Consider the following 14,880-nt stretch of genomic DNA (forward strand, 5'->3'; position numbering starts at 1 on the left):
AGACATAGAGAACCAACATATGGATACCAAGGGAGAAAGAGGGAGAGGTGGGATAAATTGGGAGATTGGGATTGACATATATACACTATTGATACTATGTATAAAATAGATAACTAATGAAAACCTACTGTATAGCACAGGGAACTCTACTCAGTTCTCTGTGGTGACCTAAATGAGAAGGAAATCCAAAAAAGAGGAAATATATGTATACATATAGCTGATTCACTTTGCTGTACTGTAGAAACTAACACAACATTGTAAAGCAACTATACTCCTATAAAAAATGTTTAGAAATAAAAAAATCAACAACAGCTTTTGAAAAGCAATCACCATTGCACAGACTACTTATTAAATGGGAAAAGAACAACTTTTTAATATTTTGCTAATAAAAATCAGACAATAGTAAATTGATAACTGCAGATTTCAGGCACCATGAGAAAAACATCCATGACTCAGCAAGATTAAATATTTCAGTTCTTTGCTTTGAGAAGAATCATAGAATCATATGGTAAAATTGCTGTTAAGGGTAATCTAGTCCAGCTCCCCACATTGTGAACAGACACCTCCAGTTTCCATATTCTCATTAATATCTCAGGTGAGATATCATATTGTGTGTGAGCAATTCTTATGTTAAGAAGTTCTTATTTACTTTGAGTTGAAATCTATATCTAGTATTCTCAACCCATTATTTTAGTATATCCCTTGAGGCCATGCAGAGTAAATCTAATATGAGGTTTTCAAATATTTGAAACCTTTCTTATTCTAGTTATTCCCCCAATCCCGTAAGTAGTAACATGCAATTCCCTTGATTCTTTCAACTATCTCTTGTCTGTTAGGATTCTAGTCTTGCACCATTTTTGTCCCCTTTCTTTGAATATTATAGTAGTTCTGGGTCACTCTGTATCACAACATTGATCATGTCATCTGATCATTGTTGATGAGAGTGGGAATGTTATCTCTCTCATTCTAGATACTGTTATTCTGTTAGCACAGTTTAAGATTTAATCTGATTTTTTAAAAATGTTCATGTCACACAGTTGACTCATATTGACCTTACTGGAGATACTATCTCTTTCTATCTAAGGATACAGTAACAGTTCACTGAGATATTATCTAATAATAATGTTAGAGAAGGAGCCAAGTAATCATCAGTAAAGAAGGAGAAAAAATTAAACAAAAGGGCAAAAATTGTGTGAATTAAATATAGACTCCATGCACTGGTTAAAAACTATTGAAAATATTATGCTAAAATGCTAAATTTTTGGATTTTGCCACTTTCATATTGCAGACATATTAAGCAAAGTATTTAGTAGTTTTTAGAACTACAGTATAATTTAAATTTCAGTGTTTTTAGCATTTCCATTGAATATAGCACAACAATGTTAATAATTTATAAAAGCATATATTTTTTATGGAATTTGTGACTTCTCTAAGTTTGGATACATTCTTTATATTTAGAGATACACTTGTTTCAGGAAAATATACCTTCAATTTTATAATAAAAATTCAAGGAAAAATATGATTGATATAGCAAAAAGTATCTTAAGAAAACTTCCCTGGCATGAGTTTAGTCCAATAAACAAGTAATGCATGTTATTTTCACTTCTTACTTTCTTGAATACTTAGGAATTTACTAAGTATGTGCAGTATATTTACTGATGTGACTGGTTGTGTTTCATCTATTTGTTTGTAATTTTTAACTTTCTGTTTAGATTTTAAACCCTATAAGGCCAAGTCAGTGTTCTTCTTGTGTTGTATTTCTTCTTGTGCTCTTTTAGTGTTTTATGGTGTTATTATGTACTCAAGGAACAAGCTTTTTCATTGAAGATTGGTTTGTGAGTGCTTGCTTTCCTCTCTTCACAAATGCATTTTGGATTAATGTGTATTGGTTAACCTCCCTTCAAACTTGTATAGATTTTCCTTGTAGGTCTTTGAAACTGTGACATTTATCATCATATGTAGGCTTTAGATTGGAAGTTTAATCCTGAAAAGCTGCTTATTTCTTTTTTATACATTTGACTATAGCTTAGTCATGTGTGACTATGTAGATGGTAGTGGCACCTGTGTGAAACTTCACTGTTAGAATATGGCTAAATTTTCTATGGTTAGGATAACTGAGTTAATTATTTAATCACAATTTTCAACTCATTTGCACTGTTTAGAAATTAAAATGAAATTCTGTACATTAAAATAATAAAGAATAAATGTTTCTAGTAGTTATTTTTATTTAAAAAATAGCACTCAAAGCAAAATTTAAAGGAATAGCCATATCTAGGTTCAGTCATGTGTTTTTTATACTAATCTCCTGTCAATCACTGCTTAAAACCCCTTCCCACCGCAGATTAAGTCATCCAGTATATTCATACTTCTACTCAAAGCCTGCTAGCTCTTATGTGTCTCAGCTCCAATTGTTTTTTAGAATAGTTTAGATTCAGGTATTTTGTAAGAGGATTTTTGTTTTAAACTACCAACTATATCTAAGTTTTGAAAGTCCTATTTACTTAGTTAAAATTCATGACTTTGGATAGATGTAGGTTTAACAACTACACTACTCTGTGTTTGTGACTTTGGTCAGTTTTCTTAATCTCATGGTCTTTGTTTCTAAACTAGGTGGATTTCATCAGATTGTTAAGGAAAGAATTGTGATATTTTATGAAGAATGCTGAATATTGTGCTTGTCATTAGTAAGAGCTCAGTAAATAATAATTATCATAACTTATTATAATTATCCTATCAGTTTTCTCTGTATCACCCATTTGAATTAGTAACTTCCCTGTCGCTTAAAGATTGTCCTGAATGTAGCGCTCGCTTCATTGTAAAACTAATTTCATTCCTTCAGGGATGAAACTGAGTTTTATTTTGGATTGCTTCCTGCTAATCTTAGGGAATATTCTTGGTTTACTTTTTGTACCTTCATGATAAGTTCTTTGAGGGATTAGAGTTCTTTCAAAGGATTATTTTTTCATTCTCTTGGCCAAATTAGAAAAAGAAAGTCATACTATTTCTTTAGCCCAATGCCTAGAAGGGTGATTTCCCCATCAATTTTTTGTTTGTTCTTTTTTGGAGGGGCAAGGGCAAGTAAAAAGTTACAAACCTCTCCCACCATTTTTACCCCTTTTATTTTTATTGTGGTAAAATTAATATAATATTTACCATCTTCAACCATTTTTAACTGGCACTTATATTGCTGTGCAACCATCACCACCACTCATCTCAAGAACTTTTTTGATTTTGAAAAATTGAAACTATACACATTAAATAAAAACTCCATATTCTCCTGTCTCCCCCCATCCCCTGGAAACCATCATTCTACTTTCTGACTCTGATTTTGACTTCTCTAAGCACCTCAAATAAGTGGAATCATACAGTATTTGTCTTTTTTTGCTTGGCTTATTTCACTTAGCATAATATCCTCAAGGTTCACCCATGTTGTAGCATATGTCAGAATTTCCCTCCTTTTTAAGGCTAATATTGCACTGTATGTGTATATTACATTTTGCTTACTCATTCATCCATCCATGGACACTTGGGTTTCTCCTATGTTTTAGCTATTGTGAATAATGCTATTATGAACATGGGTGTACAAATACCTCTTTGAGACCTGGCTTTCAATTGTTTTTAGTATATACCCAGAAATGGAATTGCTGGATCATATGGTAATTCTGTTTTTAACTTTTGGAGGAACTGCCATGTGGTTTTCCACAGTGGCTGTAACATTTTACATTCCCACCAATTGTGTACAAGCATTCTACATTCTCCACATCCCGTCAACACTTGTTATTTTCTGGAGGGTTTTGTTTTGTTTTGTTTGTTTTGATAGTAGTCATCCTAATGAGTACGGGGTAGTATCTCATAGTAGTTTTGATTTGTATTTCCCTAATAATTAGTGATGTTGAGCATCTTTTCATATGTTAATTGGCTATTTGTATATCTTCTTTTGAGAAATGTCTGTTCAAGTGTTTTGCCTATTTTTGAATCAGGGTGTTTGTTTATTTGTTGTTGTTGAGTTTTAGATGTTCTTTGTGTATTCTTGATATCAGTCCCTTATCAGATATATGATTTGCAAATGTTTACTCCTATATGTTCCTTTTTTACACTGTTGATAGTGTCTTTTGATGCACAGATTAAAAAAAATATATTAAGTCCAATTTGTCTACTTTTTCTTTTGTTGCGTGTGCCTTTGGTGTCATATCCAAGAAGCCATTGCTAAATTCAATGTTGTCAAGCTTTTATGCTATGTTTTCTTCTAATGTTTTATAATTTTAGGTCTTGCATTTAGGTCATGGATCCATTTTGAGTAATTTTTGTATATGGTGTTAGGTAAGGGTCCGATTTCATTCTTTTGTATAGGGATATCCAGTTTTCCTAGCACCATTTGTTGAAAAGACTGTCTTTCCCATTGAATGGTCTTGGCACTCTTAATGAAAATCATGTGACCATAATATGTGAGGATTTATTTCTGGACTCTAGTCTATTTTATGGTTCTATATGTCTTTCTTTATGTTCTACCACACTGTTTTGAATACTATAACTTTTTAGTAAGTTTTGACATCAGGAGATATGAGTCCTCCAGCTTCATTCTTCTTTTTCAGGATTATTTTGGCTATTCAAGAATATTGTGTATTTGTCTTTTACCCCATAATTGTTTTTGTATGATGAATAACATGTGATTTTTATACATCAAACATCTGCACTTCTATCCCTAGCAAATATTCTAAAATATTTATGCAACTTGTTCTTTTTTTGTTTTGTTTTGTTTTTGCGGTACGTGGGCCTCTCACTGTTGTGGCCTCTCCCGTTGTGGAGCACAGGCTTCGGACGCGCAGGCTCAGGGTCCATCACGGGCCCAGCCACTCCGCAGCATGTGGGATCTTCCCAGACCGGGGCACGAACCCGTGTCCCCTGCATCGGCAGGCGGACTCTCAGCTACTGCGCCACCAGGGAAGCCCAGCAACTTGTTCTTTCTTGTAGCTACTATATAACTTATCTCCTCCTGTCTCTTCCCCCCTCCCCATATCTCCTGCATCTACATACTTTCCTTTCCCCATTACTCAGGTTTAAAAAAAAATCACAGGTTTCTTTAAAGACCTATAAAGTGATTTCTTCATAATATCCAATCATATCACTCATTCAACCAATAATTTATTGTGTGCTTACTGTCAAAGCAGTTTTATAGAAAGAACTCAATCTGGACCTTATTACATAAAACATGCTATTATTTTGCCTTTTATTTCACATGAAAAATTCTATAAAATATATTTTTAAAAGGATTAGGACCACCAAATAGGCCCAAGAAGTCATGATTCTTACCACTGGTTAATTTAACTCATTTAAAACAATTGAATTTTCCCACTTCTCTTGAAAGCTCAAAGGGAGACAATTTTGTCTTGATAGTATGACACTAACTTATCTTTTGATAAATATGTTAAAAGCAACCAGTCTGATGTATTCAGGGTTGGATACCATGCCCTAATTTTTGTTGACTAGTGACCTCTAAAACTTATTACATTTGAGCCCACTTAATATCAAATCACCTAATGGAAGCACATTTCTTTCTACCAAATCATTTTGTACTAATTCAGTACAATTTTACCCATTTAATATCAATTGACACTAAACGATTTCCTGTGCAATGTCAATTGAAAATCACTGATTTCCTGCTAATACAGCACTTAGTGTCAATTTCTGTGTGCAGCAAAAGCATTTTTTCAATTAACTACACCATATAATTTTTTGTTTTTAGTTGTTTTCATGTCCCGTAAGACAATAGTTTTGTAAAACAAAGACATAAGAAGGAGAAAAAGATTACTTTCTTCCTTGGCATTTAATAATTTAAATATAATGATTTTATTTCTAACCTATAGGAAGTCAATAGCTTATTGGAAAACTTTGGAATATATCAAGCAATGTTGCAGTAAATTGACATTAGCAGTAAGTAGTACTGTATGTTTTGGGACATTGCATATACTAGTTTATATGTAGAAAAATGTTTTGACTAACAAAAAAATTCTTACTATTACCCCCTCTCGTGATTTAGCTCAAGAAGACCTATTATTGAATAGAGATGAGGTCATTTAATATCCTCTGATTAGAAAAATGAGGCAATATTACCTTCACTAATTCATGAAAATTTAGAAAGATCATGGCCTAGCACAGCTAGGTTAACACAGATGAAGCTGTTCTTCTGATGAGATAATAGCAGGTTTACTCAGCAAGTGTGAGTATTTCTGTGTTACTCAGTATATATCTCCCATTTTGAATGGTGATGGAGAAGGAAGTAAATTGGAGTTGACTTGCCCTGTCCTAGAGAATAAGGAAGAGATGTATATAAAAACATAGAAAATTATTCAAAGCTATAAATAAAATAAGTATATATTGAAAGTTTATTCAAATACTAAGCTATTTAGCCAAATACATAATAAGATACCTAATTAGAATAGGGCATGGTCTCTTCCTGTAATAGAGGTCAACATCTGATGAGAGAGAAAGTGTTCACAAATGAGAAATAATTAAATAACAATAAAGATTAAGTGATAAATTGTGGGACACAGTCTGTAAGTGGTGTATGTCTTTAGATTTTTTAAAAGATCAATATGTACTGAAGGTGCTCTAGGGTGAATCATTGAGTTCTATACTGAAGGAAGCTTCTGGTCTGTCTTGGCAAGAAGGACAGCATAAACTCTCATTAAGTAGATAAGTTTTTTTTCTTTCAGCCTTTTTATACTGTTTGATCCTTCTTATACTGTTTGACTCCCAATTGACATTAGCTCTATTTTTTTTGTTGTTGTTGTTTTTGTTTTTTTGGGTTTTTTTGCTGTATGCGGGCCTCTCACTGTTGTGGCCTCTCCCGTTGTGGAGCACAGGCTCCGGACGCGCAGGCTCAGCGGCCATAGCTCACAGGCCCAGCTGCTCTGCAGCATGTGGGATCTTCCCAGACCAGGGCACGAACCCGCGTCCCCTGCATCGGCAGGCGGACTCTCAACCACTGCGCCACCAGGGAAGCCCGACATTAGCTCTATTTTTGAATAATCCTGATTAAAAGAGATTTCAGCAATATTTCAAAATCATATTTTTCGAATGTGTGGTACATGTTAGTTATAGTGATAGGCACTGGGAATAAGAGAGAAGTAAATATAGTCCTTTCTCTTGAGGAACTTCACTCATAGGAGTGGAATGATATATGCACACACAGATATTAATATATGTAATAATAACTTGATGGTATGCAACAGTATGCTACTGGTAAACAAAGGAAGGCACCTATTGCAGCCTGGAAATTCAGGGAAAACTTCTTGGTGTCTGTGGAGATATAGGAAATGATCCTTGAAAAATGAATAGGAGATGACTAGATGAGGGAGGGAATATCTCTTAGGTCAGAGGGAACTGCGTGAGAAAAAGCATGGAGATTATAAACATGTTGTGTGTTGGAAGCCATTATACCCAAACAAACATATATGTTACAAAGTTGGGATCATAACATATATACTGTTTTGTAACATTTTCTTCATTTAATAGCATACACTGATCATTTTTTCAAAGATTTTTAATTATTTTCACAGGACTTTAAAAATATTGCTACATGGTATTCTGTCACATGTTGCAAATAGTTTTTTCTGAATTTATTATTTGACTTTTTTTTTTCCAAGTCAAAAGAGCTTTTATTCATTTTTAAAATATCACATATGAGCCTGGCCTCTTGCGGTTTCTGTAACTGGATCACTCAGATCTTATTCATCAGCCTGCTGAACTGTTCCTTTTTTAGAAACATAGATACCATCCAAAATTTTTCTGATATCCTTGTTTTTTACTGTTGTGGCTTGCTGAATCAAAGCAGCTGAATTTGACACAAGTTCAATGTCATTTCCTTCAAGAATCAACTCATCTTTCTGGGCTTGAGATACTGAACAAGCAACACCTGGCCTCATCCGAACCCTGCGGATGTATTTTTCACCCCAAAAAATTCGGATTTCAACAAGAGAACCATTCTCCTGAATAACAACGTTGATGGGGAAGTGAGCATACACAGACCTCATCTTGTAACGGAAGCCCAGTGTAACACCCTTGATCATGTTCTGTACATGACTACAGATAGTGCGAACAGTGGCCAGTTCCTTCCTATTCCCCCACCATTTGTCAACCCGGAGCCTCTTCTTTTTCTTCCCAAGGATACTGAGTTCTACATTTATGTGATTAAAGTCCCTCCGCAGGGTGCCTCTGGGGCCCTTCACAATAACTGTGCGTCCCTTCAGAGTAATGTCTACTAGGAGAGAACGTATTCGTGAGGTCTCGGAACAAGGTATAGAGCGTGTAGTAAAGATGTAAGAAAAATGCAAGCACCAAGTCTCGTACCATTTTCTGGAATGTCGACAGTCTGATTGCTGAGAATGTTCTTCATTCTCGCAGTAGATGCGGCAAAGAGCTATTATTTGACTTTTAATGTTGTTTGTTTTTGCTATATAGAACTTTTCATTTTTTATACGTTCAAATCTACTATTTTTTAAAAAACCTGCTATATTTTCCTAATGGCTTCTGCCTTCGCTCTTATGCTTAGAAAGACCTCTCCCACTTAGATTAAAAATCTTCCTATATTTGCTTCTAGTTCTTTTATGGTTTCATTGTTTACATATAACTCTTTAAACCATCTGGAATTTTATTTTGATATACAGTGTGAGATAGGCTCTAAATTTACTCTGTTCTAAATATTTAACCAGTTGTCCCAGCACCATCAATTGAAAAATCTATGTTTTCCCCGTTGATTTGAAATGCATTATTTATCATATGCTAAATACTTAATTTACAAATGGGTTTGTTTCATGCCTTTCTATTCCATTTCCAGCCTTTCTATTTTTTCTCTTCAGTTCTTTCAGTTTCTGTATTCTTTACTTGGACTATGCTATTTTAACAATTGTGGCTTTTACAATTACAGTTTAAACCTGTTAATGAGAGTCCCCTTTTATTATTTTTTCATTTTATAAAATTATTGACTATTTTCATCCAGTAATTTCTTCCATAATAACTTTAGAATAACTTAATCATGGTCCCTGCCCCCCACTCCCCTACACCTCCTGCCCAACTTTCAATTTCATTGGACTTCTAATAGGGGTTGCACTACATTTATGAGCCTTTTGGGGAGAAATGACATATAGGTTTATTAGGTCGAAAAACTAGAATTGAAACTTTAGTTAAAGGGTCCATTTTAGTTATAGTGACTATACATTACACCTGTAAAGAAATGCCTGTGTTTGACAACAGGTGTTTTTTGTTGTTATTGTTTTGGTTTGGGGATTTTTTTTTTGCTCTTGTTATTTTTGCTTTTTATTTTCTATATTTTTCTTTTTATAAACCCACATGTGTTTTTCACATTGAAAAATAAATTCTTTAAATTTTTTTGTTTACCTAATCAATGAACAGAAGTGAGAAAAGAAGGGAGAGATTTTGCTAAAGGGAGGCACAGGTCAAGGGGATTTGCATTAGGATGAAGGTGATTTACATGTTCTGAAAAATAAGGAGCCAGTAAAGAAGACACTGAAGATAAGGGGAGAGAAGTGATAATTGATAGAGCAAAGTCTCAGAGATTTTAGGAGGGTATAAAAATCAAGTATACAAGTGGAGGGATTGACCTCAAGTAGAAGGATAATGATAGTGGATTGGAAGATAAATAAATGAAAATACAACATGCATTGAGTCTATCTCATTGTCACAATAACTCTGTGATTAGGTATTATTGTTCTACGGATGAGGAAATTGAGTTCTAAAGATACTAGGTGAAGAACAATTAACTTTCAGAAAACTTTGGTGAGATGAGATCTGAGATTCGTACAATTGAAGTGAGACATTTATATATTAATGATGAAATGATTTCAGACTACCAGGAGTTATTTGGGATAGATTGTCAGTAAGCATAGTACAGTGAACAGCAGAAAGTGGATGAGGGAGAATCGTCATAAATAGTCCTAGTGAGAATGGACCTTATTTAACTTACTTCAATTTTCTCCATTTTAAAATATCTTGCCTTGACCCCCAAACTAAACATTAGTTATTTCTTAAGCTTCCCATTGAAGCTTGAAATCTGTAAAAATACTCATTCCTGTGTCTTCCATGTCTCTCATTAAATGTCTCTGGATATTGAGATATATCCCTGACTTTGTAACATTCCTTTACATCAGTGTGTTTTTCTGTTTATACAATCTTCAATCTATCCACTTAAATTTATTATGCCAATTACTTTGGGTTAGGCATTGTTAACATTGGTGACACAAATATAGAAGAGGTTTCAACTATTAATGCAGACTCCTTCATTATGATATTGCAGAATCTGTAAAATTTCATGTCATAGGAGAATCGGGAAATATTTATGCAAAATATTCACATAGGTATCAAGCCTGGGAGCAAACACAGAACTTATTCTGATTTAAACCCTTCATTTTACAGGGGAGAAAACCTAAGTTCACAGATATTAAATTATTTTTTCCTATAAGAATTACATTAAATAATCTGTGTTTTCCTCAATAGGTACAATTTTGATTATGTGATTCAATGAATCATTTTTTTGATATATTTAAATATGTCTGATTTTATTTTACTCCTATTATTGTGAGAATCATGCATTTCCAATTAAAAAACAGTCCTGTGCTAAATTTTGTATCTGAAGTAAACCTTCATAATAACATCAAACAATAAGGCAAACTTTTATAATTTTAAATCAATATAGTCCCTTTTAGTAACAGTAGCTACGAACAGTAACTACTACTACTAGCAATCGTAATTAGATATAATTGTATTTCCTAAGTGAATAAATATGCAGCATGCTGTTTGTTTAAAAATAATAATGTCAAGGCATATAAAGGCACGTTTTATGTGGAATTTTTAACCCCTTGCTGTTGTGATTGAAGTGTATGAGGAGGTTCTTCTTAAAATTTCTTTCAAAACAGCTAACTATACAGTTAAAATTCCCGGCATTAGCAACCAGTTCCTTTCAAATAGAATAACTTACTAATACGCAAAAGAGATGTGATGTACATGCTTTACTCTTTTAATATCCAGTGTGACTTAATTTGTGAGACTGTTTTCCCAAGACACCTATCAGGAGGTATGTCTTGAGGGGAAAGATGGGATTAACCAATAGGTAAGTTTTTTTTTTTTAACATCTTTTTTGGAGTATAATTGCTTGAAAATGGTGTGTTAGTTTCTCCTTTATAGCAAAGTGAATCAGTATACATATACATATATCCCCATATCTCTTCCCTCTTGCATCCCCCTCCCTCCCACCCTCCCTATCCCACCCCTCTAGGTGGTCACAAAGCACAGAGCTGATCTCCCTGTGCTATGCACCTGCTTCCCACTAGCTATCTATTTTACGTTTGGTAGTGTATATATGTCCATGCCATTCTCTCACTTTGTCCCAGCTTACCTTTCCCCTCCCCATATCCTCAAGTCCATTCTCTAGTAGGTCTGCGTCTTTATTCCCGTCTTGCCCCTAGGTTCTTCATGAACATTTATTTTTAGATTCCATATATATGTGTTAGTATATGGTATTTGTTTTTCTCTTTCTGACTTACTTCACTCTCTATGACAGACTCTAGGTCCATCCACCTCACTACAAATAACTCAATTTCGTTTCTTTGTATATATGTGCCACATCTTTTTTATCCATTCAACTGTCGATGGACACCTAGGTTGGTTCCATGTCCTGGCTATTGTAAACAGAGCTGCAATGAACATTGTGGTACATGACTCTTTTTGAATTACGGTTTTTGCAGGGTATATGCCCAGTAGTGAGATTGCTGGGTCAAATGGTAGTTCTATTTTTAGTTTTTTAAGGAAACTCCATACTGTTCTCCATAGTGGCTGTAGCAATTTACATTCCCACCAACAGAGGGTTCCCTTTTCTCCACACCCTCTCCAGCATTTATTGTTTGTAGATTTTTTGATGATGACCATTCTGACCAGTGTGAGATGATATCACATTGTAGTTTTGATTTGCATTTTTCTAATGATTAATGATGTTGAGCATTCTTTCATGTGTTTGTTGGCCATCTGTATGTCTTCTTTGGAGAAATGTCTATTTAGGTCTTCTGCCCATTTTTGGATTGGATTGTTTGTTCTTTTGATATTGAGCAGCATGAGCTGCTTGTAAATTTTGGAGATTAATCTTTTGTCAGTTGCTTCATTGGCAAATATTTTCTCCCATTCTGAGGGTTGTCTTTTCGTCTTGTTTATGTTTTCCTTTGCTGTGCAAAAGCTTTGAAGTTTCATTAGGTCCCATTTGTTTATTTTTGTTTTTATTTCCATTTCTCTAGGAGGTGGGTCAAAAAGGATCTTGCTGTGATTTATGTCCTGGAGTGTTCTGCCTATGTTTTCCTCTAAGAGTTTAATAGTGTCTGACCTTACAGTTAGGTCTTTAATCCATTTTGAGCTTATTTTTGTATATGGTGTTAGGGAGTGTTCTAATTTCATACTTTTACATGTACCTGTCCAGTTTTCCCAGCATGACTTATTGAAGAGCTATCTTTTCTCCATTGTATATTCTTGCCTCCTTTATCAAATATAAGGTGACCATATGTGCATGGGTTTATCTCTGGGCTTTCTGTCCTGTTCCATTGATCTATCTTTCTGTTTTGGTGACAGTACCATACTGTCTTGATTACTGTAGCTTTGTAGTATAGTCTGAAACCAGGGAGCCTGATTCCTCCAGCTCCATTTTTCTTTCTCAAGATTGCTTTGGCTATTTGGTGTCTTTTGTGTTTCCATACAAATTGTGAAATTTTTTGTTCTAGTTCTGTGAAAAATGCCAGTGGTAGTTTGATAGGGATTGCATTGAATTTGTAGATTGCTCTGGGTAGTAGAGTCATTTTCACAATGTTGATTCTTCCAATCCAAGAACATGGTATATCTCTCCATCTATTTGTACAATCTTTAATTTCTTTCATCAGTTTCTTATAATTTTCTGCATAAGGGTTTTTGTCTCCTTGGGTAGGTTTATTCCTAGATATTGTATTCTTTTTGTTGCAGTGGTAAATGGCAGTGTTTTCTTAATTTCACTTTCAGATTTTTCATCATTAGTTTATAGGAATGCAAGAGATTTCTGTGCATTCATTTTGTATCCTGCTACTTTACCAAATTCATTGATTAGCTCTAGGAGTTTTATGGTAGCATCTTAAGATTCTCTATGTATAGTATCATGTCATCTGCAAACAGTGACAGCTTTACTTCTTCTTTTCCAATTTGGACTCCTTTTATTTATTTTTTCTTTTCTGATTGCTGTGGCTAAAACTTCCGAAACTATGTTGAATAATAGTGGTGAGAGTGGACAACCTTTTCTCGTTCCTGATCTTAGTGGAAATGGTTTCAGTTTTTCACCATTGAGGATGATGTTGGCTGTGGGTTTATGATATATGGCCTTTATTATGTTGAGGTAAGTTCCCTGTATGCCTACTTTCTGGAGGGTTTATATCATAAATGGGTGTTGAATTTTGTTGTAAGCTTTCTCTGCATCTATTAGGATGATCATATGGTTTTCCTCCTTCCATTTGTTAATATGGTGTATCAATTGATTGATTTGCGTATATTAAAGAATGCTTGCATTCCTGGGATAAACCCTACTTTATCATGGTGTATGATCCTTTTAATGTGCTGTTGGATTCTGTTTGCTAGTATTTTGTTGAGGATATTTGCATCTATATTCATCAGTGATATTGGCCTGTAATTTTCTTTCTTTGTGACATCTTTGTCTGGTTTTGGTGTCAGGGTGATGGTGGCCTCGTAAAATGTGTTTGGGAGTGTTCCTCCCTCTACAGTATTCTGGAAGATTTTGAGAAGGATAGGTGTTAGCTCTTCTATGAGTGTTTGATAGAATTCGCCTGTGAAGCCATCTGGTCCTGGGCTTTTGTTTGTTGGAAGATTTTTAATCACAGTCTCAATTTCAATGCTTGGGATTGCTTTGTTTATATTTTCTGTTTCTTCCTGGTTCAGTTTTGGAAGGTTGTGCATTTCTAAGAATTTGTCCACTTCTTCCAGGTTGTCCATTTTATTGGCATAGAGTTGCTTGTAGTAATCTCTTATGATCCTTTGTATTTCTACCATGTCAGTTGTTACTTCTCCTGTTTCATTTGTAATTCTATTGATTTGAGTCTTCTCCCTTTTTTTCTTGATGAGTCTGGCTAATGCTTTATCTATTTTGTTTATCTGCTCAAAGAACCAGCTTTTAGTTTTATTGATGTTTGCTATAGTTTCCTTCATTTCTTTTTCATTTTTTTCTAACCTGATCTTTATGATTTCTTTCTTTCTGCTAACTTTGGTGTTTTTTTTGTTCTTCTTTCTCTAATTAGTTTACGTGTAAGGTTACGTTGTTTATTTGAGATGTTTCTTGTTTCTTCATGTAGGACTGTATTGCTATACACTCCCTCTTAGAACTGCTTTGGCTGCATCCCATAGGTTTTGAGTCTTTGTGTTTTCATTGTCATTTGTTTCTAGGTATTATTTGATTTCCTCTTTGATTTCTTTTTTTTTTTTTTTTTTTTTGCGGTACGTGGGCTAAGAACTGCTGTGGCCTCTCCCGTTGCGGAGCACCAGCTCCGGACGTGCAGGCTCAGCGGCCATGGCTCACGGGGCCAGCTGCTCCATGGCATGTGGGATCTTCCCAGACCGGGACACGAACCCGTGTCCCCTGCATCGGCAGGCGGACTCTCAACCACTGCACCACCAGGGAAGTCCCTCTTTGATTTCTTCAGTGATCTCTTGGTTATCAAGTAGTGTATTGTTTAGCTTCCAAGTGTTTGTATTTTTTACAATTTTTTTCCTGTAATTGATACCTAGTCCATAGCGTTGTGGTCGGAAAAGATACTTGATACGATTTCAATTTTCTTAAATTTACCAAGGCTT

At 34.6% G+C, this 14,880-nt stretch overlaps 2 protein-coding genes across 7 annotated transcripts in view; one reads left to right on the plus strand and one right to left on the minus strand.

Annotated features, from left to right (window-relative positions):
- ZBTB20 (zinc finger and BTB domain containing 20) overlaps positions 1-14,880 on the plus strand; it is an 837,083-nt gene that overhangs the window by 118,340 nt on the left and 703,863 nt on the right. The window lies entirely within an intron of this gene.
- Positions 7,632-8,414, minus strand: LOC117312168 (large ribosomal subunit protein uL6-like). The gene is made up of 2 exons (XM_033855818.2): positions 8,350-8,414; positions 7,632-8,260 (listed from the first exon to the last, which is right to left on the minus strand). Exons 1-2 carry the CDS (start codon positions 8,393-8,395, stop codon positions 7,728-7,730), a joined length of 579 nt encoding a protein of 192 aa, XP_033711709.1. The 5' UTR covers positions 8,396-8,414; the 3' UTR covers positions 7,632-7,727.

This window comes from Tursiops truncatus, chromosome 4 (assembly GCF_011762595.2).
Source record: "Tursiops truncatus isolate mTurTru1 chromosome 4, mTurTru1.mat.Y, whole genome shotgun sequence".
In the NCBI taxonomy this organism is placed as follows: Eukaryota; Metazoa; Chordata; class Mammalia; order Artiodactyla; family Delphinidae; genus Tursiops; species Tursiops truncatus.